Source organism: Babylonia areolata, chromosome 4, assembly GCF_041734735.1.
Source record: "Babylonia areolata isolate BAREFJ2019XMU chromosome 4, ASM4173473v1, whole genome shotgun sequence".
In the NCBI taxonomy this organism is placed as follows: domain Eukaryota; kingdom Metazoa; phylum Mollusca; class Gastropoda; order Neogastropoda; family Buccinidae; genus Babylonia; species Babylonia areolata.
Window position 1 is genome coordinate 3,652,820 of NC_134879.1, and position 23,011 is coordinate 3,675,830.

The 23,011-nt window shown below is 42.8% G+C and overlaps 1 protein-coding gene across 1 annotated transcript in view; it reads left to right on the plus strand.

The window, feature by feature from the left end:
• LOC143281529 (uncharacterized) overlaps positions 1–22,702 on the plus strand; it is a 37,288-nt gene extending 14,586 nt beyond the window's left edge. The window contains exons 8-15 of the mRNA XM_076586745.1: positions 4,551–4,849; positions 7,096–7,232; positions 11,083–11,271; positions 12,129–12,509; positions 13,063–13,234; positions 18,033–18,123; positions 19,922–20,015; positions 22,337–22,702. Of these exons, the coding sequence (XP_076442860.1) occupies positions 4,551–4,849; positions 7,096–7,232; positions 11,083–11,271; positions 12,129–12,509; positions 13,063–13,234; positions 18,033–18,123; positions 19,922–20,015; positions 22,337–22,513 (1,540 nt within the window). The 3' untranslated portion in view covers positions 22,514–22,702. The remainder of the gene's footprint in view (positions 1–4,550; positions 4,850–7,095; positions 7,233–11,082; positions 11,272–12,128; positions 12,510–13,062; positions 13,235–18,032; positions 18,124–19,921; positions 20,016–22,336) is intronic.
• Positions 22,703–23,011: the final 309 nt, after the last annotated feature.

The following is a 23,011-nucleotide window of genomic DNA, read 5'->3' on the forward strand; positions in this document are numbered from 1 at the left end:
TGTGGATGTGTGTGGGTGTGTGGGTGTGTGGGTGTGGATGTGTGTGTGTGTGTGTGTGCCCTCCTCTCCCTCCTACATTACGCTCATACAGTACACAGAGTGCAGGTAGGTGAGTGTGTGTGTGTGTGTGTGTGTGTGTGTGTGTGTGTGTGTGTGTGTGTGCCCTCCTTCCCCTCCTACATGACGCTCATACAGTACACTGAGTGTGTGTGTGTGTGTGTGTGTGTGTGTGTGTGTAAGTGTGTGGGTGTGGATGTGTGTGTGTGTGTGTGTGTGTGTGAGTGTGTGTGTGTGTGTGTGTGTGTGTGTGTGTGTGTGTGAGAGAGAGAGTGTGTGTGTGTGTGTGTGTGTGTGTGTGTGTGTGTAAGTGTGTGGGTGTGGATGTGTGTGTGTGTGTGTGTGTGTGTGTAAGTGTGTGGGTGTGGATGTGTGTGTGTGTGTGTGTGTGTGTGTGTAAGTGTGTGGGTGTGGATGTGTGTGTGTGTGTGTGTGTGTAAGTGTGTGGGTGTGGATGTGTGTGTGTGTGTGTGTGTGTGTGTGTGTGTAAGTGTGTGGGTGTGGATGTGTGTGTGTGTGTGTGTGTGTGTGTGTGTGTGTGTAGGTGTGTGGGTGTGGATGTGTGTGTGTGTGTAGGTGTGTGGGTGTGGATGTGTGTGTGTGTGTGTGTGTGTGTAGGTGTGTGGGTGTGGATGTGTGTGTGTAGGTGTGTGTGTGTGTGTGTGTGTGTGTGTGTGCCCTCCTTCCCCTCCTACATGACGCTCATACAGTACACAGAGTGTAGGTGAGTATGTGGGTGTGGGTGTGTGTGTGTGTGTGTAGGTGTGTGGGTGTGGATGTGTGTGTGTGTGTGTGTGTGTGTGTGTGAGAGTGTGTGTGTGTGTGTGTGTGTGTGTGTGTGTGTGTGTGTGTGTGTGTGTGTGTGTGTGAGAGTGTGTGTGTAGGTGTGTGTGTGTGTGTGTATGCGTGTGTGTGTAGGTGTGTGTGTGTGTGTGTGTGTGTGTGTGCGTGCGTGTGCCCTCCTTCCCCTGTGTTCGTTCATTCTTTTGCGTAACGTCTATCCACATTTGTGATTTTAGACGAACATCCGTTATCTCCCCCACCCCACCCATGCCTTAAATCATCTTTCCCTGTTCCTCTCTCCTCAATTAGCATTAAAAAAAAGTTAAAAAGGAAGAAGAATGTAAAGGAAATAAAATAAACTAACTAGTCAACCATTAGAATCGCAACAAAGACCCAATTGGGCTCCAAATTAAACTCTGAACTATTCCAAACACATGATGATCATATAAGACATTTCTCATGGAAGCAGATGGAACTGCAGATTTTGTAAATGACACAGGTAAATATGGTTTTAACTGTTCACATTTATGGATGATATGCACAGGGGTAATTTCAAAATGCAAGTCACATTTGAAGTATATTTTGTTTTTATGGCATCCAGTCATAGTCTGTATATTAAACTGGTGAGCCTTCTGCTACTGTGATGTCCTTTTGTTTTAGAAGAAAACATGCGATTAGTTTTTCGCATGCTGTTGCCAGTATTTTCTCTGTCAGGATCAGACTCCTGTTTTAGTTTATTGACACTGTTCCAGCAAGTTTTCTCCAGCAGAGAATAACCCTTCTTGTAATGAATGTGAAATGTGTGTGTGTGTGTGTGTGTGTGTGTGTGTGTGTATGTGTGTGTGTGTGTGTGTGTGTGTGTGTGTGTGTGTGTGCAGGCACTGTAACTTTTGTGTTTTTGAAAAAACTGTATATGATGATTTTGACTGCTCCAAAATTGTAAGAATTTAATCAGCAATAGCATTTTGGGTTTTTTTTAAGTAGTTGTCATGTTTGAGGATTCTTCAATGTGTGTGTGTACAAATGTATTTCTGAGTGTGTGTGTGTGTGTGTGTATGTGTTTGTATGTGTGTTAATGCATGCATGCTTACATTTTCCATTCCTTGTGTCTTGGTGAATAATGTAGGTATGCAAGTCTTTAACACGCGAAATATGTTTTTTTTTAACAGAATTCTTTGTGTACACATGCTGAAGCATGGCAGCTTTCTTCTTTTTCTGCATTGGTGGACTGCATTGGTGGTTTGCAGCCACGCTGTCTTTTGGGGGATGTGTGCATGCTGGGTATGTCAATGTTTCCATGAACCACCCTACCGAACGCTGACATGGGTTATTTGGTCATCTACATGCATGGGGATTCAGGTGGCAGCATGTATGTTGACTTGATAAACTGGAAAAAAAAAAATCTCCACCCATTATCCCACCAAGTGCACCAGAACTGGAGACTGGAAAGATCTCCACCCATTAACCGACCAGGTGCACCAAAACTGGAGACAGGAAAGATCTCCACCATTAACCCACCAGGTGCACCAAAACTGGAGACTGGAAAGATCTCCACCATTAACCCACCAAGTGCACCAAAACTGGAGACTGGAAAGATCTCCACCATTAACCCACCAAGTGCACCAAAACTGGAGATTGTAAAGATCTCCACCATTAACCCACCAAGTGCACCAAAACTGGAGATTGGAAAGATCTCCACCATTAACCCACCACCAGGTGCACCAAAACTGGAGATTGGAAAGATCTCCACCATTAACCCACCACCAGGTGCACCAAAACTGGAGATTGTAAAGATCTCCGCCCTTACTGTGTGGAGTGATGGCCTAGAGGTAACGCGTCCGCCTAGGAAGCGAGAGAATCTGAGCGCGCTGGTTCGAATCACGGTTCAGCCGCCGATATTTTCTCCCCCTCCACTTGAGACCTTGAGTGGTGGTCTGGACACTAGTCATTCGCATGAGACGATAAACCGAGGTCCCGTGTGCAGCATGCACTTAGCGCACATAAAAGAACCCACGGCAACGAAAGGGTTGTTCCTGGCAAAATTCTGTAGAAAAATTCCACATCGATAGGAAAAACAAATAAAACTGCATGCAGAAAAAAATACCAAAAACAAATGGGTGGCGCTGTAGTGTAGCGACGCGCTCTCCCTAGGGAGAGCAGCCCGAATTTCACACAGAGAAATCTGTTGTGATAAAAAGAAATACAAATACAAATAATCCACCAAGTGCACCAAAACTGGAGATTGTAAAGATCTCCGCCCTTACTGTGTGGAGTGATGGCCTAGAGGTAACGCGTCCGCCTAGGAAGCGAGAGAATCTGAGCGCGCTGGTTCGAATCACGGTTCAGCCGCCGATATTTTCTTCCCCTCCACTAAACCTTGAGTGGTGATCTGGACGCTAGTCATTCAGATGAGACGATAAACCGAGGTCCCGTGTGCAACATGCACTTAGCGCACGTAAAAGAACCCACGGCAACAAAAGGGTTGTTCCTGGCAAAAATTCTGCATAAAAATCCACTTCGATAGGAAAAACAAATAAAACTGCATGCAGGAAAAAAAAAAAAAAAAAAAAATGGGTGGCGCTGTAGTGTAGCGACGCGCTCTCCCTAGGGAGAGCAGCCCGAATTTCACACAGAGAAATCTGTTGTGATAAAAAGAAATACAAATACAAATAATCCACCAAGTGCACCAAAACTGGAGATTGTAAAGATCTCCACCCTTACTGTGTGGAGTGATGGCCTAGAGGTAACGCGTCCGCCTAGGAAGCGAGAGAATCTGAGCGCGCTGGGTCGAATCACGGTTCAGCCGCCGATATTTTCTCCCCCTCCACTTGAGACCTTTAGTGGTGGTCTGGACACTAGTCATTCGGATGAGACGATAAACCGAGGTCCCGTGTGCAGCATGCACTTAGCGCACATAAAAGAACCCACGGCAACAAAAGGGTTGTTCGTGGCAAAAATTCTGCGGAAAAATCCACTTCGATAGGAAAAACAAATAAAACTGCATGCAGGAAAAAATACAAAAAAAAAAAAAAAAAGGGTGGCGCTGTAGTATAGCGACGCGCTCTCCCTGGGGAGAGCAGCCCGAATTTCACACAGAGAAATCTGTTGTGATAAAAAGAAATACAAATACAAATACAAATAATCCACCAAGTGCACCGAAACACGAGACTGGAAAGATCTCCACCCATTAACCCACCAAGTGCGCCAAAACTGGAGACTGGAAAGATCTCCACCCATTAACGCACCAAGTGCACCAAAACTGGAGATTGGAAAGATCTCCACCCATTAACCCACCAGGTGCACCAAAACTGGAGACTGGAAAGATCTCCACCATTAACCCACCAAGTGCACCAAAACTGGAGATTGTAAAGATCTCCACCATTAACCCACCAAGTGCACCAAAACTGGAGATTGGAAAGATCTCCACCATTAACCCACCACCAGGTGCACCAAAACTGGAGATTGGAAAGATCTCCACCATTAACCCACCAAGTGCACCAAAACTGGAGATTGTAAAGATCTCCACCATTAACCCACCAAGTGCACCAAAACTGGAGACTGGAAAGATCTCCACCATTAACCCACCAAGTGCACCGAAACTGGAGGATCAAACTCAGGAAGAATCCAGTGCTATAACCATCTGGCCATTGCACCCTCCCTTGCAGGCTTAATTCAGAGCACAGCTACTTTTGTGGCGTTTCCTTTCTCAGGGCCCGCAAAGAAGGGGAGGTGAGGGAAAAAAAGATCCTCAGCGCTTGTACCATGCTGGTGGAAGACCTGAAGAGAGATGGACTTGAACAAAAACAACAACAACAACAGCAGCAGCAGCAGCAACAGGAGACAGAGCCCCAAGCAGGCAACAAGGCAGCGTTTGAAGAGGTGATCTCGTATGATGTGTTCATTTCTTACGCTCATCGCAGCCCTAAAGAGGCCATGCTGATGTACGAAGCCCTGCAGGCGGCAGACCCCAGTCTGAAGATTTTCCTGGACAGGAATGAACTGAGGACAGGTATGAAGATCTGTCTATGGTGGTAGTGGGTTTGTTTTGTTTTTGTGTGTGTGTGTGTGTGTGTGGTTGGGTTTTGTTGTTGTTGTTGTTGTTTGACTCACTTGTGTAAACAAAGTGAGTCTATGTTTTAACCCGGTGTTCGGTTGTCTGTGTGTCTGTGTGTCCGTGGTAAACTTTAACATTGACATTTTCTCTGCAAATACTTTGTCATTTGACACCAAATAAGGCATAAAAATAGGAAAAATTCAGTTCTTTCCAGTCATCTTGTTTAAAACAATATTGCACCTCTGGGATGGGCACCAAAAAAAAAAAAAAAAAAATGAAGCCTAATTATATGCAAACTGCATTTACTGTTATATTTATATTTTTTGTATTCTCTAAACTTGGCACTTTGATCTGATATTCTGACCCAACAACAAGAGCAGTCATTATTGTATTTTTTTGTTCAAACAGGAACTTCTTTTGCTAAGCATGGAAGTTTTATTTATTTTGCAAACGTTTTGATGCAGATAGTAAAACAGGGAAATTACTCTGTAATTAATGCTAGGGGACTTAATTCGAATCTGGTTAGGACTTTTTTTTTCTTTTTTTTTTTAACACGAAGCTTTATGATAAGAAATACAGAACACATTTTAACGATTAGATTTTTTTTTAAGTGTATCACAAGTGAGTCTTGAAGGCCTTGCCTCTCTTGTTTTTTTAGGGATGAAGGGGGTGCGTTTCTAATGGTTTTTATTCGGGTGAAGGTTTATGTAATCAAATACATTTTATACCATGGGAAATGAAAAATTTTTGACTGTAGCTTGATGAAGCCTTATGTACACGAAAGTGTGTCTTCACAAGAGACTGAGAACGTTGATGTTTTTGACTTTTTGCATTCATTATCAGTTGTTTCGCTTGTCAGTTTAACGACTTCTCTTTTACGAAGTCCTTTAAGTAATTTCCTGTAATTGTATTTAGAGTTTGTTTTCTTTTTTTCAGATTTCACCCACATTTCACCCTCATTTGCCCAGTTTCCCCCAACCCTCCATTCATTCACATCTCCCACCCCTTCTAACCGATAATACTCAAATGTATTCATAAATACTTTAACAAAATGTCTTCAATTACCGATATGTGTGACGGGACATACAGGCATGTGCGAGTGTGCACATGTCTCCTCACCTACATCCTCCACGTGTTGATGTTTTGTGCCCTTTCATTTGAAAGCATCAGACAGAAATGTTTATCTAGATATTAGTGGAGTGATGGCCTAGAGGTAACGCGTCCGCCTAGGAAGCGAGAGAATCTGAGCGTGCTGGTTCGAATCACGGCTCAGCAGCCGATATTTTCTCCCCCTCCACTAGACCTTGAGTGGTGGTCTGGACGCTAATCATTCGGATGAGACGATAAACCGAGGTCCCGTGTGCAGCACGCACTTAGCGCACGTAAAAGAATCCACGGCAACAAAAGAGTTGTTCCTGGCAAAATTCTGTAGAAAAATCCACTTTGATAGGAAAAACAAATAAAACTACACGCAGGAAAAAAATGGGTGGCGCTCTCAGTGTAGCGACGCGCTCTCCCTGGGGAGAGCAGCCCGAATTTCACACACAGAAATCTGTTGTGATAAAAAGAAATACAAAATACAAAAATACAAATACAAATATTATAGAATCCACCCAAATTCCATTAGATTCTGCTTACTGTTTTCTGGGGGGAAAGCCCACAGAAGAGTACTGTTAAAACTGAAATCCTTTGTTTTTTCTTAACGTAGTTCTTTTCATTAAAATTTTGTCTGTTGATAGGGAAGTTGGGTTGTTGTTGTTGTTGTTTTTGTATCATTAACTCACTCAGTACGGCCAGTCCTCTCTTCTCCTCTACACAGACCCCTCGGATGTCCAGTGGGTGTCTCTATGACCCAACCTTAAACTTCCGTTGTCAGAATTGTGGTATTCTTTGTCACCATTCACCTCTTCAATGTAAGAGCCTTCCGCTTGTAATATTTTGATAGTTGTAATTGGGGTGAAACGCTGTTAACGTCGTCTCTTTTGCCGTTCATATGGAGAGAGTTAATTAAATATTACTGTAAATGTATATATTGAGTGATTGAACGAATGGGCCTATTTCTAGTTTTCAAAATCACTCTTTTTTGTTTGTTTTCGTGATGTGGGTAAAAAGATGAATGGATGTAATGTTTCCATGCCCCCCCCCCCCCCCCCCCCCCCCCCAGGTGGCACTCAGAATAAACCTCTTTCTTTGCCTTGCAGGTAACATCTGGCAGGAGGCTCTGTACGAAGCGGTGGACAGTGCCAGAATGGTGGTGGCTTTCGTCAGCCACAGCTACCTGCAGTCGACAGTGTGCCAGGAGGAGTACAACATCGCTCTGGCACGATACCTCTCTCAGGTTGGTGGGGGGGCTGGGGGCTCCAAGGCTTTAGTTGATTACCTTCTTAATCATTATATCAGTGGCACTGCCTTCTACATCATCACATTTTGTTACCAATTCAGTCATCACATTAGTGGCACTGCCTTCTAAATCATGACATTTTGTTACCAATTCAATCATCACATTAGTGGCACTGCCTTCTAAATCATGACATTTTGTTACCAATTCAATCATCACATTAGTGGCACTGCCTTCTACATCATCACATTTTGTTACCAATTCAGTCATCACATTAGTGGCACTGCCTTCTAAATCATGACATTTTGTTACCAATTCAATCATCACATTAGTGGCACTGCCTTCTAAATCATGACATTTTGGTACCAATTCAGTCATCACATTAGTGGCATTGCCTTCTAAATCATGACATTTTGGTACCAATTCAGTCATCACATTAGTGGCACTGCCTTCTAAATCATGACATTTTGTTACCAATTCAATCATCACATTAGTGGCATTGCCTTCTAAATCATCACATTAGTGGCACTGCCTTCTAAATCATCACATTTTGTTACCAATTCAATCATCACATTAGTGGCATTGCCTTCTAAATCATCACATTAGTGGCACTGCCTTCTAAATCATCACATTAGTGGCACTGCCTTCTAAATCATCACATTTTGTTACCTATTCAATCATCACATTACTGGCATTGCCTTCTGAATCATGACATCATGACATTTGTTTTACAGATTCAGTCATCATATTAGTGGCACTGCCTTCTAAATCATCATCACAGTTTGTTACCAATTCAATCACACGTTACTGGCATTGCCTTCTGAATCATGACATTTTGTTACTGATGCAATCATCTCAATTCAGTCATCACATTAGTGGCACTACCTATTCAATCATTACATTAGTGGCATTACCTTCTAAATCATTGTCACAGTTTGTTACCAATTTAATCTTCACATTAGTTGCACTGCCTTCTAAATCATGATATTTTCTTACCAATTCAATCATAACAATAGTGGCACTGCCTTCTAAGTCATCACATTTTGTTACCGATTCAGTCATTACATTAGTTGCAGTGCCTTCTAAATCATCACATTTTCTTACCAATTAGTGGCTTTGCCTTCTAAATCATCATCACATGTTGTTACCAATTCAATCATCATATTAGTGGTGTTGACTTCTAAATCATCATCACATTCTGTTAACCAATTCAATCATCACATTCCTGGCATTGCCTTCTAAATCATCATCACATGTTGTTACCTATTCAATCATCACGTTAGTCATATTACCATCTATAACGGTCACATTAGTGGCATTATTAGTCATAAATTTTGTGGTGTTACCTGCTAAATCACCGCATTCTGAATCATACAGAATGGTGTTCTAAACCATTGGATTAATGGCGTTCTGAATCACCACAATTGTGTTGCTATCTAAATCGTTTGTTACCTTTCCAGTCATCTTGATAGTGGGCATTACCTTCCATATCATCACATTCAGTGGTATTATCATCTAAATCATTACTTTCGTGACATTACCATTTAAATCACCACGCAAGTGGCAATGCCTTTTAAATCATGACATGAACTCACTCAGTACGGCCAGTCCTCTCTTCTCCTCTACACAGACCCCTCGGATGTCCAGTGGGTGTCTGAATGACCCAACCTTTAGCTCCCATCGTCAGAATTGTGGTATTCTTCGTCAACATTCACGTCTTCAGAATAAGAGCCTTCGCTTGCAATATTTTGATGATGTTGATTGGGGTGAAATGCTGTTAACTCTCTCCATACGAACGGCGAAAGAGACGACGTTAACAGCGTTTCACCCCAAATTACCATCATCAAATTATTGCAAGCGGGAGGCTCTTATACTGAAGAGGTGAATGTTGACAAAGAATACCACAATTCTGACGACGGAAGCTAAAAGGTTGGGTCATTCAGACACCCACTGGACATCCGAGGGGTCTGTGTAGAGGAGAAGAGAGGACTGGCCGTACTGAGTGAGTTAACGTCGTCTCTTTCGCCGTTCGTATGGAGAGAGTTAAAGCTTGAGATTTGTATTTCGCCACTTCCTCCGTTCCCCCTACCATCTCCCTGTCTTCTGCACTAAATTTAGATATGTTGGTCTGGGTGATAGTCTTTCGGACGAGGCAGTAAATCGAACCGCTTGCAATATTTTGATGATGGTAATTGGGGTGAAACGCTGTTAACGTCGTCTCTTTCACCGTTCGTATGGAGAGAGTTAACAGCATTGAATTAAAGAACAACGGGGCAAGGAGAGTAGGGGATTGGTGAACAATGAAGAGAGGTAACGTATTTCCATGTACAAGGGACACAGGTGAATGAAAGGTATACTGGAACAAACCCAGACACTTACAGACATGTACCTGTGTAGGCCCAACACTCGGCTTATATCACAGATTGACATAAGTTTACATTTGGGCCAACAGCAAAGTGAGAGCTGTATTATCAATGGTTTCTCCAGTCAATGGGATACCATTTACAGCTTAGTCTTTTGTGAAGGACTATGACTCTCAAACTAGGAGGCAAAATTGCACTGGCTCTTAGTGCTGCAGCCTTGTGGACTAGTTGGCCTTTGGGAACCATCCCAACGCCGACTGTCCTAAAACCCTCTTGGTCGAGAGACTGGGGATGTACTTGGGCAAGACACTCTCCACTGTAATCAAATTCTAGCCCAAATAGTCGGAACAGCAGTTGCCTCCTCTGCTGTTCTGATGGTCATAGTCGGACACGACTGACTATCATATATTACCTGTGTGCTAGCGGAATTGCTGGCATGAGCAGCAGTGACTCGAAATTGTGTCCTTTGTCCATGGAGTTACCTCTCCTTTTTTTTTTTTTTTTTTTTTTTTTTTTTTTTGCAGCCCTGTCATCTGCACTGTTTCAGTGGCATTGCTCCCACGTCACTCATTCCGAGACCCCCATACACAGCCACACCCAGCGTCGGAGGTCCGCAGGGAACTATCGATGTTAGGTCACCAGAAGGCCACACACCAGAAGGGACCCTGCTCTGCTGCTGAGTCACTTTGGTGGTGTTCAGTGGTGCCTGTTCTGATTTTTACGTACTTAGGACACCACCTACTAAGCCCCCTACTAACAACAGTAATGGCTTAGTCACGGAGCCAGACTGAGTGAGCGTCCCTCCCTAGTTACCCCTCTTTATTGTTAACTGGTGGCATTACCTTCTGATTCATCACATTACCTTCTGATTCATCACATTAGTGTACTACCTTCTAAATCATTACTTTAACAATGGTCTATCATCCTGCAGATGATGCAGAACAGACCCTGGATCTTTCTCTGCCCACCTTGCTTCTATTTAACTCACTCAGTGCGGCCAGTCCTCTCTTCTCTTCTACACAGATCCCTCGGATGTCCAGTGGGTGTCTGAATGACCCAACCTTTAGCTTCCGTCGTCAGAATTGTGGTATTCTTTGTCAACATTAACGTCTTCAGTATAAGATCCTTCCGCTTGCAATATTTTGATGATGGTAATTAGAGTGAAACGCTGTTAACGTCGTCTCTTTCGCCGTTCGTATGGAAAGAGTTAAAGCTTTCAGTCTGAGCGCTGGTCTTTTGCAGTCGTGTGTGTTTGTGTGTGTGTGTGTGTGTGTGTGTGTGTGTGTGTGTGCGCGCGCGCGTGCATTGCATGCTTTTGTGTGTGTCCAAATGTGTATGTTGAAGTGTACGTTTGTATGTGTACATGTGTATTTGACACTCAGTGTGTGTGTGTGTGTGTGAATGTGTGCATGTATGCTGGCATATATGTGTGCATATACATAACGTACCCGTCTTCTCACCTTAATTTCTACCTTTCTTTTTTTCAGGATGGCGTGTTTTTCATCCCAATATTGATTGAAGACATTGCGGACATCCCAAGCCTGTTCACACTAACAAAACTGGTGGATCTGCGAGACCCAGAGAAGAGAGAAGCCAGCGAAACGTACAAGGACTTGGCCAACACTTTCACCTATTATCTCTACTTTCAGCAAGTTCGGCACAACCAGTTTTGTCAGGTGCGGGAAACAGTCAATCTGTTCGAAAATGAATCGTTTGATTTTTTTGTTCAGAAGTGTGTTTTCTTTCCCTACTCTTAAATTAGAGCTGTTTTCTTTCTGTTCATGGGTGTTTGTGTGTAGGATTTGAGTGTGGTAAGTCATTTTCAGGCACGGTTGCTTGAGAATTGTGGCAAATGCCGGTGCCGGTGCATTGAGTCGAGATAAACTTAGAGAAACGCGCTATGCAAATGCCATTCATTAGGGTTTTTTTTTTTAATTGTTATCATTATCATTATTAGTTTTGTTATTATTATTGTTATTACTGTGATTATTATTATTAATATTATTGTTATCATTAGTAGTTGTAGTAACATGTATGTTAAGGATACATTAGGGAAGCCTCGATGTAAAACTTTGTCAGTGTTTATGATGACATAACATAAAGCAGACCCTGGGGATGGATCACAATAAAACTGCTGCTGTGTGATGCAATGGTGGATTGCCTCCAGTTATTTTAACCCGTTGGCTGCCGATATTTTTGGTGAAATCAAATCAGTGTGGTGTGAATTTGAAGTGCAAGGACTGAGCATTTTTTTTTTCTTTTTTTCTTTTTTGTACTTGTAAGCGGCATATTGATTTTGTTGAACAAAAATATGCACAATGTTTTTTGTTTCAGTTTGCTAGGGTTTGCATGTGTGTGTTTGTTTTTGTTTTGTTTTTTTGTTTATTTGTTCTTTCTTTGCGTGTTTTTTTTTAATTGAAAGTGGGTATTTCTCTTCATGTGATTACCTGCATTCATGGCTTTGAAAGTAACATCACAACTACTCAACCCAACGGTATACTTGGAACTGAATCCGGAAACCATGTTATTTCAGCCTCCCGAAAAAATGGACGTGGTGTCCCTTTTGGACCAGTGGAGACAACACCTTTTCCACCAGCGCTTTGAAGCTGACAAAACAGGCACCATCGGGTTAAAGCCACACCCGCAGTCCCCACACAGTGAGTCTCGGTCGCCCAAAACTGTGGCTTTGAGTTTCACCAACGACTGTTTGAACCAGGCATCCGTGCTGAGCCATCTCCTCAAGAAACAGCAGGGAGGGGCGAGCTTGACGGTGGAGATGCTGGCCTCGCAAGGCGTTCAGGGCTCCAAGCTGCTGGACACGGCGGACATGGTGGTGGTGTTCCTGTCGGACGAGTACATGGAATCTGCACAGCACCGCACAGAGCTGCACATCGCTCTGTGCAGACAGAGAACGGTGAGTGGGCGGGGTGGGGGAGTAGGGTGAGGGGGTTAGGTTCAAGGTGAAAGGTCCCATGAGCTGTGATACATAGGAATGTGCGTGTGAGGGAGGGGGGGTATGGGCATGTGTGTTTGTGTGTGTATGTGTGTGTGCATGCCGTGGAAGCTGTGATACATAGGAATGTGCGTGTGGGGGGAGGGGTGGTGCAGGGTAATGTGGGAGATGGTGTGTGTCTGTGTGTGTGTGTGTCTGTATGTCTTTATATATTCATTTGGTTGTCCTTTCTATTATTATTATTATTTTGTTCTTTCTTTCCTGCAATTTATTTTATTTCATAATATGTCTGCTTACATTTTTATGTTATTTGTTTCTTCATTTATTTATTTTTCTATTTTTTTTATTTTTTTTTCTCAAGACCTGACTAAGCACGTTGGGTTGCACTGCTGGTCAGGCATCTGCTTAGCAGGCGAGGTGTAGAGTATATGGATTTGTCCGAACGCAGTGTCGCCTCCTTGAGTGACTGAACAGAACAGAACTGGTCTGTCTGTCTGTGTGCACTCACTGACAGACGAAGGACCGACCGGTGATCTACCTGATTGAGGCCCACCACGTGAAGACTTCCCCAGTCTACCCCCGTCTGCTGCCTCACAGCATCGGTCTGCGGGACAAGCACTGGCCCACGCTGGCCAGGAACGCCCGCAAGCTCAAGTCCAAGTTAACGTTTAAGGTCCAGGTGGCAGGTTAGTCTTTATTTAACTCACTCAGTACGGCCAGTCCTCTCTTCTCTTCTCCTCTGCACAGACCCCTCGGATGTCCAGTGGGTATCTGAATGACCCAACCTTCAGCTTCTGTCATCAGAATTGTGGTATTCTTTGTCAACATTCACGTCTTCGGTATAAGAGCCTTCTGCTTGCAATATTTTGATGATGGTAATTGGGGTGAAACGCTGTTAACGTCGTCTCTTTCGCCGTTCGTATGGAGAGAGTTAACCTTGGACTACAATTGCTGACGAGTTGTTTTTTTGTTGTTGTTTTGGGGTTGATTTTTTGACTCACTTGTGTAAACAAAGTGAGTCTATGTTTTAACCCGGTGTTCGGTTGTGTGTGTGTGTGTGTGTGTGTGTGTCCGTGTGTCCATGGTAAACTTTAACATTGACATTTTCTCTGCAAATACTTTGTTAGTTGACACCAAATTTGGCATAAAAATAGGAAAAATTCAGTTCTTTCCAGTCATCTTGTTTAAAACAATATTGCACTTTTGGGATGGGCACAAAAAATAAAAAAGAAGCCTAATTATATGCAAACTGCATTTACTGTTATATTTATATTTTTTGTATTCTCTAAACTTGGCACTTTGATCTGATATTCTGACCCAACAACAAGAGCAGTCATTATTATCATTTTTTGTTCAAACAGGAACTTCTTTTGCTAAGCATGGAAGTTTTATTTATTTTGCAAACGTTTTTGGTGCAGATAGTAAAAAAAGGAAATCACTCTGTAATTAATGCTAGGGGACTTAATTCGAATCTGGTTAGGACTTTTTTTTTTTCTTTTTTTTTAACGTGCAGCTTTATAATAACAAATACAGAACACATTTTAACGATTAGATTTTTTTTAAAGTGTATCACAAGTGAGTCTTGAAGACCTCTGTGTGAAATTCGGGCTGCTCTCTCCAGGGAGAGTGCGTCGCTACACTACAGCGCCACCCTTTTTTTTTTTTTTTTGTATTTTTTCCTGCTTGCAGTTTTATTTGTTTTTTCTATCGCAGTGGATTTTTCTACAGAATTTTGCCAGGAACAACCCTTTTGTTGCCGTGGGTTCTTTTACGTGCGCTAAGTGCATGCTGCACACGGGACCTCGGTTTATCGTCTCATCCGAAAGACTAGCGTCCAGACCACCACTCAAGGTCTAGTGGAGGGGGAGAAAATATCGGCGGCTGAGACGTGATTCGAACCAGCGCGCTCAGATTCTCTCGCTTCCTAGGCGGACGCGTTACCTCTAGGCCATCACTCCACATATATATATATATATATATATATATATATATATATATATATATATATATATATATATATATATATATGTGTGTGTGTGTGTGTGTGTGTTTGTATATATATGTATGTATGTATACATAATACAGTATACGTATATATGCACACACACAACGCGCGCACGCGTGCTCACACACGCACACGCATGCACGCATGCACATGCGTGCGCGCGCAAGAAGATCACACTGTCTTGGGGGTCTTGAGCTCCACTCCTTGTAGAATAAATTGAAGTAAATACCACAAGGGGTACAATATAATTATAAAACAGCAGCAGTCTTTGCATGTCTTCAAAACTTGTACCTGATTTTTGCCCACTGGTTGCTGTTCAACCAACCGTGAAGCTTTTATTTCTGTGCCATAGCCTGAAGAAGCTAGTGAAAACTTGCTGCATTTTAACCACAAGTTTCAAAGACATGCAAAGACTTCTGTTGTTTTTATCTTTATAAATGAATAAATTGATACATAAATAAATATAGATACATACATACATACATAGGGTTGCTTGCCATGCTAAGTAAAAGTGGTCAGATTTCTCACGAGATAATGACAATTGTGTGTAACTGAAACAGCCCAAACAACTCTTGGAAAACAACGCATCAAAAAGAAGCCCTGGGTCACGGACGACATCCTACAGCTGTGTGACAAACGTAGAGACCTGAAAAAGAAAAAGAATGAAGAAGAAGGGGCAAAACAGTACAAAGCAGTTAACACCGAAATCAAGAGAAGCATGAAGAAGGCAAGGGAGAATTGGATTGAAGGAAAATGCCAGGACATAGAGGAAAACCTGACAAGAAACAACAGCAAGAAAGCCTACCAAGTTGTGAAAGAACTTACCAACACAAGGCAAGGTAGAACTATGTCCAACATCCAGACCAAGGATGGAAAATGTCTAACAGAAGAACAAGACATCCTAAAGCGATGGACAGAATACTGCTCAGAGCTATACAACATACAGACCATAGGTGATCCAGCAATACTGAATGTTCCACCAGCCACTGATAACAGTAATCACCCCATACTCCGTGAAGAAATAGAGGCAGCAATAGCATCGCTGAAAAAAGGGAAATCGGCAGGAGTGGACAACATCCCATCAGAACTGGTCCAAGCAGGGGGTGAAGTTATGATAGTTGTGCTAATGAAAATCTGCAACAAGATCTGGCAAACAGGGGAATGGCCCACACCGTGGACACAATCACTGATCATCACCCTCCCCAAAAAGGGCAATCTCCAGCAGTGTCAAAACTACCGCACCATCAGCCTGATTAGTCATCCCAGCAAAGTCATGTTGAAGATCCTGCTTAACAGACTGAAACCACAAGCAGAAAACATCATTGCTGAAGAACAGGCAGGTTTCAGACCAGGAAGGAGCACAACTGAACAAATCTTCAACTTGAGGTTGCTATGTGAGAGGTACCATCAACACCAACAAGACCTCTACCACGTCTTCATTGATTTTAAGAAGGCATTTGACAGGGTCTGGCATGCAGCTTTGTGGGCTACCATGAATCTGTACAACATCAACGCCAACCTGATCAGACTGATACAGCACCTCTATGACAAAGCCACCAGCGCCGTCTACCTCAACAATAGCATCGGGGACTGGTTCAGAACCACAGTCGGAGTGAGACAAGGCTGTCTACTCTCCCCAACACTCTTCAACATCTTCTTAGAAAGAATAATGACTGACGCACTGGAAGAGCATGTAGGAACAGTCAGCATAGGCGGCAGAACAATCACAAACCTACGTTTTGCCGACGACATTGATGGACTGGCTGGAAAAGAAGAAGAACTGGCAAGCCTGGTCAAACATCTAGACAAAGCCTCCACATCGTATGGAATGCAAATCAGTGCGGAGAAAACCAAACTGATGACTAACAACACCAACGGCATCAGCATTGACATCAAAGTCAACGACGAAAAGCTTAAAACAGTCCACAGCTTCAAATATCTGGGAGCAATCGTGTCAGATGAAGGATCTAAACCAGAAGTACTCTCGAGAATTGCCCAAACAACAATGGCACTCAACAAGCTGAACACCATCTGGAACAACAAAAACATCGCTCTCAGCTCAAAAATCAGACTGATGCGTTCCCTGGTTATATCAATATTGCTCTACGCCTGCGAGACTTGGACCCTGACTGCAGACATCGAGAGAAGAATCCAAGCTGTCGAGATGAGATGCTTTCGTAGACTACTTGGCATCTCCTACAGAGACCACATCACTAACACGGAAGTGAAGAACAGAATCAAGCAAAGTATTGGACCCTACGAAGACCTTCTGTCCATAGTGAAAAAACGCAAACTTAGGTGGTATGGACACATCTCCCGATCATCTGGTCTTGCCAAAACGTTCCTGCAAGGCACCGTACAAGGAGGCAGAAGGAGAGGACGGCAGAAGAAGAGATGGGAAGACAACATCCGGGGGTGGACAGGCTTGACGCTCGGTGACGCCCTGAGGAAATCAGAAAACCGTGAAGAGTGGAGAGGGGTGGTGGCCAGGTCAGCAGCGGTGCCCCAACGGTCTGAACCCAGACTACGGGAGAGGTGAAGGTGAAGGTGTGTGAATCAGAATCAGAATCAATTTTAATGTCAATTAAACCTGAACAAGGTTTATAAGACACGCATGCAAAGTTACATGAAACCACGCACAAAAAAAGCAAAACAAAAAATGATAAATACTGAACAAGACATTGAATCACTCTTGCATGCTATGGCGTTTTTGACAGCAGTTACTGACAAATTTCCCAAACAGTCCCACAAGTTTGTCTTCCAGTATTAGCTGACTGGGTTTAATAATATTTGGAATGTAATTTTGAATTTTTTGTGTGAATTCTATTCTAATTTCTTTGTATAATTTTCAGTCATCTAAGAAATGAAATATCCTCCATAGTGTCGTTTCTTTTGGAATGTTGAAATAGCGGCCTTTTTCTATTGCTAAAATCATGACAGGATATTCTTAATTTGCACAATGATTAACAAATAGTAAAGAGTGGTAACTCTCTCCATTACACAAGGTACACAACTTCAAGTCAGTGATGCTTACACTACCGATTCAGCTAGCACACAGGTAAATAAATGGTACATTGGAACAAACCCAGACACTTCCTCGAAAACGAAAGCGCTGGGCCTGCCCTTATACCAATCATTTGACATGTGCACACAGCAGCAAAGACAGAAGAAATGTGCAAACACAAATTAGCTTTTATTCAAGACTGGCATAGCCTCTTTAATCCTGAATAAGCCACACAGAACACATGGACAAAACAGAACAAATACATGGTTGCCTCGGTGGTTTATCAACTGGAAATTAACAAATAATGAGGCCAGGAGATGAAATGATTAACAGACAGTAAAGAGTGGTAATTCTCTCCATTACACAATGTACACAACTTCAAGTCAGTAATTGCACAATGATTGTTTTTGATTATAATTAAGATATCCTTCAAGCAAATAAGGCTCGGTTCTGTATATTCTGTGTTCATGCACAGGAGGTATGACGATGCATGTGTACTGCACTGGTCAGGAATACATGGCGCTGTCCACTACAGCCATGGACGTGGCTGATAAACTCGTCAGTGGGTAAGAGGATTGATTGATATGGATACTTATATAGCGCCTATCCTCGGTCGGAGACCAAGCTCTAAGCGCTTTACAAACACGGGGACATTTACACAACAGGCTGCCAACCTGGGTAGAGCCGACTGACGGCTGCCATTGGGCGCTCATCATTCGTTTCCTGTGTCATTCAATCAGATTTCAGGCACGCACACCTACACACTCAGACAAACATGTAACATTTAACATTTTACGTGTATGACCGTTTTGTTTATTTAGAGAAGTTGTGATTGTAATGTCAAAGATCGGTATCTTGCTAATTTAGAGTTAATGATAATATGCTTCTGGAGAATGCTTTCACGATGAAAGGGTTCAGGAAGTTCTTGGAGAAATCCACTCACCATATGATTTGAATATGAATTGTTTTGTACATATGAGATGGTGTGGGTGGGTTTGTTTTTTTTTTGTTTTTTTAATAATCTGATTTAGTTAAGATTCTTTTCAGGGAATGTGTGTGTGTGCGTGTGTGTGTGTGTGTGTGTGTGTGTTTACTTATGTGTGTGAGTGTGTGTGTGCATTTGTATGTGCATGTGTGTCTGCGTCTTTGTATGTACATCTCTCTGTGGTGTATTGGATAGGAGTTGAGAGTGAGAATGAGGTGGGTTTTTTTTTTAAGTTTACAGCAAAGTGAGAGCTGTATTATCAATAGTTTTTCCATTGCAGTGGGAAATCACTTACAGCTTAGTCTTTTGTGAAGGACTATGTCTCTCAAACTAGGAGGCAAAATTGCACTGGCTCTCAGTGCTGCAGCCTTGGGGGCTAGTTGGCCTTTGGGAACCATCCCAACGCCGACTGTCCTAAAACCCTCTTGGCCGAGAGAGTGGGTATGTAACTTGGGCAAGACACTCTCCACTATACTCAAATACTACCCCAGATAGTTGGGACAGCGGTTACCTCCTCTGCTGTTTTGTTGGTCATTGTCGAAAACGACTAACTATCATACATGCATGCACTCAAGTTTACATCACAGCTTTTTAATCTTTTCAAGTTTAATCTCAAGTCATATTTGTTCCAACAATGTTTTGAACTATATATCCTTCCCCACCCCCTCCACTATCTTTTTTCGGGTGTGCGTGCGTCGATGTGTGTTTGTGGAGAGGCGGGGTGAGGGGGTGGGGAAAGGTGTGTGAGCCGTAACCCTGCCAAGTGATGTTATACTGTGTGGTTGTTTTTTTTAAGTAGTTTGTTTTGTTTGTTTTATTTTTTTGTTTTTTTAGTGAGTTTGTATCTCAACATTTTTTTTTTCAGTTACATTTATGTGTCTTATTCATACCAGATGTATTGTTAAATGCACCTAGAGCTACAATGTAAGTGCTACATTAATGCATATTATTATTATTAGTAGTAGTAATAGTAGTATTGTTATTATTATCATCACTATCATTATTATCATCATTAGTAGTAGTGGTAGCAGTACTAGTAGTTGTAGTAGTAGTGTTTGTATTTGTATTATAATGATTATTATTGTTGTTATTATTATTTGTTATTATTTATTGTTGCTGTTTGTATTTTTATTGGGGGGTTTTGTTTTTAGTTTAGTTTTTTTGGGGGGTTGGGGGGGGGGGGTTCTCAAGGCCTGACGAAGCACGTTGGGTTACGCTGCTGGTCGGGCATCTGCTTGGCAGATGTGGTGTAGCGTATATGGATTTGTCCGAACGCAGTGACGCCTCCTTGAGCTACTGAAACTGAAACTGAAATTGATGATGGTGATTATAATCATCATTATGTATATTATTATTTGTTGTATCATTTTTGTTTCCAGTGGCGCTGACGGGGACAGCGGCATCCCAACCAACATCGTCAACTTGGCCAGTGCCGTGCGTCTGGGAGAACCCGGCACGGAGCCAGTAGAACAGGTCAGAGAGTGTCCGGCACCCTTTCACATGAGACTTCTTCTTCTTCTTCTTCTTCTGCGTTCACTCGTATGCACACGAGTGGGCTTTTACGTGTATGACCGTTTTTACCCCGCCATGTAGGCAGCCATACTCCGTTTTCGGGGGTGTGCATGCTGGGTATGTTCTTGTTTCCATAACCCACCGAACGCTGACATGGATTACAGGATCTTTAACGTGCGTATTTGATCTTCTGCTTGCATATACACACAAAGGGGGTTCAGGCACTAGCAGGTCTGCACATATGTTGACCTGGGAGATCGTAAAAATCTCCACCCTTTACCCACCAGGCGCCGTCACCGTGATTCGAACCCGGGACCCTCAGATTGACAGTCCAACGCTTTAACCACTCGGCTGTTGCGCCCGTCTTTCACATGAGACAAGAAGAACTCGTCAAGAGAAACTACACCAGCTGTAGCGAAACAGGCATGGAGACAGTGCTCACGACTTATAAAGCAAAGTTAAACATGTGCGACATGGGCATACATTAAAAGCACTGCATATGTATTGACTTTTTTTAAAACATTTAATGTTATAAATCATTTTGAAAGACTTGAACCCTAACATCGCACATGTCATATTGTGTACTGACTTGTACGCAGGCACAAACCCCTAGCCTGATGATATTATGAAAATAGATTATTCCAAAACCTCAAACAAATACAACATATTATGCATGCACTTTCGCACATACTCACATGCAAATACACATACATACATGCATGCGCACACACACACACACACACACGCACACACACACACACGCATGCACATATGCACATAGGTCCTTCCTGCAGTGTGATCCAACACAAACATTTCTTATTCATCCTTCCCCACAGAAGTTTCAGGAGGAAAAACTTGTCACTAACAAACAAACAAGATTATAAAAAGAAGATACGATGAACAAAAAAAAAAAAACATCTACATTTTCTTCTGACAAACATACTGTTTCCTTTAAGGAGAGGTGGCCAAGCAGTAACACATCCACCTAGAAAGCCAGTGTCCATAGGGTCAAGTCCCAAATACAGACCAGGATTTTTACTTCCTCACACACACCCCCCACCACCACCCCCCCAAGCCCTCAACCCTCCACGACTAGATTTTGAGTAGTGGTCTGGGTGCTAGTCTTTCAGAAGAGATAATAAACCGTGAAGGTCCCCTCATGCAGCATGCATTTGGCACACGGCATGCTAACGAAGAACCAATGGTGAAGAGTGTGGAGATTCAAAAAAAAAAAAAAAAAAAGTTAAGAGGTATTTTGTTTGTTTGCTCAAATGTAAAAAAAAAGAATCTTCTAGCCCCCCACACCCCACCCCCTCCACACACACACACACACTCCACTCCCTTTTGTCCTTTCTGTCCTGAGTGTCCGTCTTCGTTTGTTTTTTTTTGGTTTTTTTTTTCCTTTTTTCCCCTGTGAGCTTGAAGCCTTGGTTGGAAGTCCAGAGGTGTGGGCCATAAACTGGTATGCAGGTGTTGTTTTGTACTGAGCGGTTGCTGATTCTGCGGATAAAGCTAGCTGCCTTGCTTACCTTGCTGCTGATCCCCCCTTTTGGTAATGCTTATCAATAATGCATAGGCAAAAAGTCTACTACACAACACGCACACACACACACATACACGAACACACACACATACACGCACACACACACATACACACACACACACACACACACACACACACACACACACACACACAGAAACAGTAGAGTTTAAATAAATGCACATGCGCGCACACAGACACACATGCGCACATGCACACACACATAACACACACACGTATGCATACGCACTCACACTAAAAGACACATGAACACACACACACACACACACACACACACACACACACACACACACATATAATTTCCAGTGGATAAACTACCGAGGCAACCATGTATTTGTTCTGTATTGTCCATGTGTTCTGTGTGGCTTATTCACGATTAAAGAGGCTATGCCAGTCTTGAATAAAAGCTAATTTGTGTTTGCACATTTCTTCTGTCTTTGCTGCTGTGTGCACATGTCAAATGATTGGTATAAGGACAAGTGTCTGGGTTTGTTCCAATGTACCTTTTATTTACCTGTGTGCTAGCTGAATCGGTAGCGTAAGCATCGCTGACTTGAAGTTGTGTACCTTGTGTAATGGAGAGAGTTACCACTCTTTACTATTTGTTAGCCATAGGTGAGGTTCTGTCCTTGTCATATATAAAGTTGTCATCGAGTTGTCACAAAAGCTTCTCAGTTTTCAGAGTGACGTGATTACCCCCCTTTTCTCTGTTTCTGCACAGTGCCTGGTCCCATTTTCTGTGCTGGGTGAGAACAATCCAGACTTTGTCAGCCAGAGGCAGGAGAACCAGCATCACCTGTGGGAAGCACTTCTGCATACAGAACTGGAAAGACAGTTGGAGGGAGAGCTTCTCAGGGACTCTGAGCAGACAAAATCTTCCGCTTGTCGTCTGCTGTGAACATCTTTCTTTGTTCTTTTTCTTTTTCTTTTCTTTTTTAACTCTCTCCATACGAACGGCGAAAGAGACGACGTTAACAGCGTTTCATCCCAATTACCACCATCAAAATATTGCAAGCGGAAGGCTCTTATACTGAAGACGTGAATGTTGACAAAGAATACCACAATTCTGACGACGGAAGCTAAAGGTTGGGTCATTCAGACACCCACTGGACATCCGAGGGGTCTGTGTAGAGGAGAAGAGAGGACTGGCCGTACTGAGTGAGTTAAAGTTTCACTGTGCGACTTGGGTCGAGTCGGGTCGGGTTTTTTTTGTTTTGTTTTTTGTTTTTTTTCAACAGCAGATGTGATGTAGTAGCATGTATGGATTAGTCTGCACGCTTTGACACCTCTTTTAAACAAACTGCAAACTGGGTTGGAGGGGGAGATTCTCAGGGACTACGAGCAGACAAAATCTTCCGCTTATTGTCTGCTGTGAACATCTTCTTTTTTTTCTTTT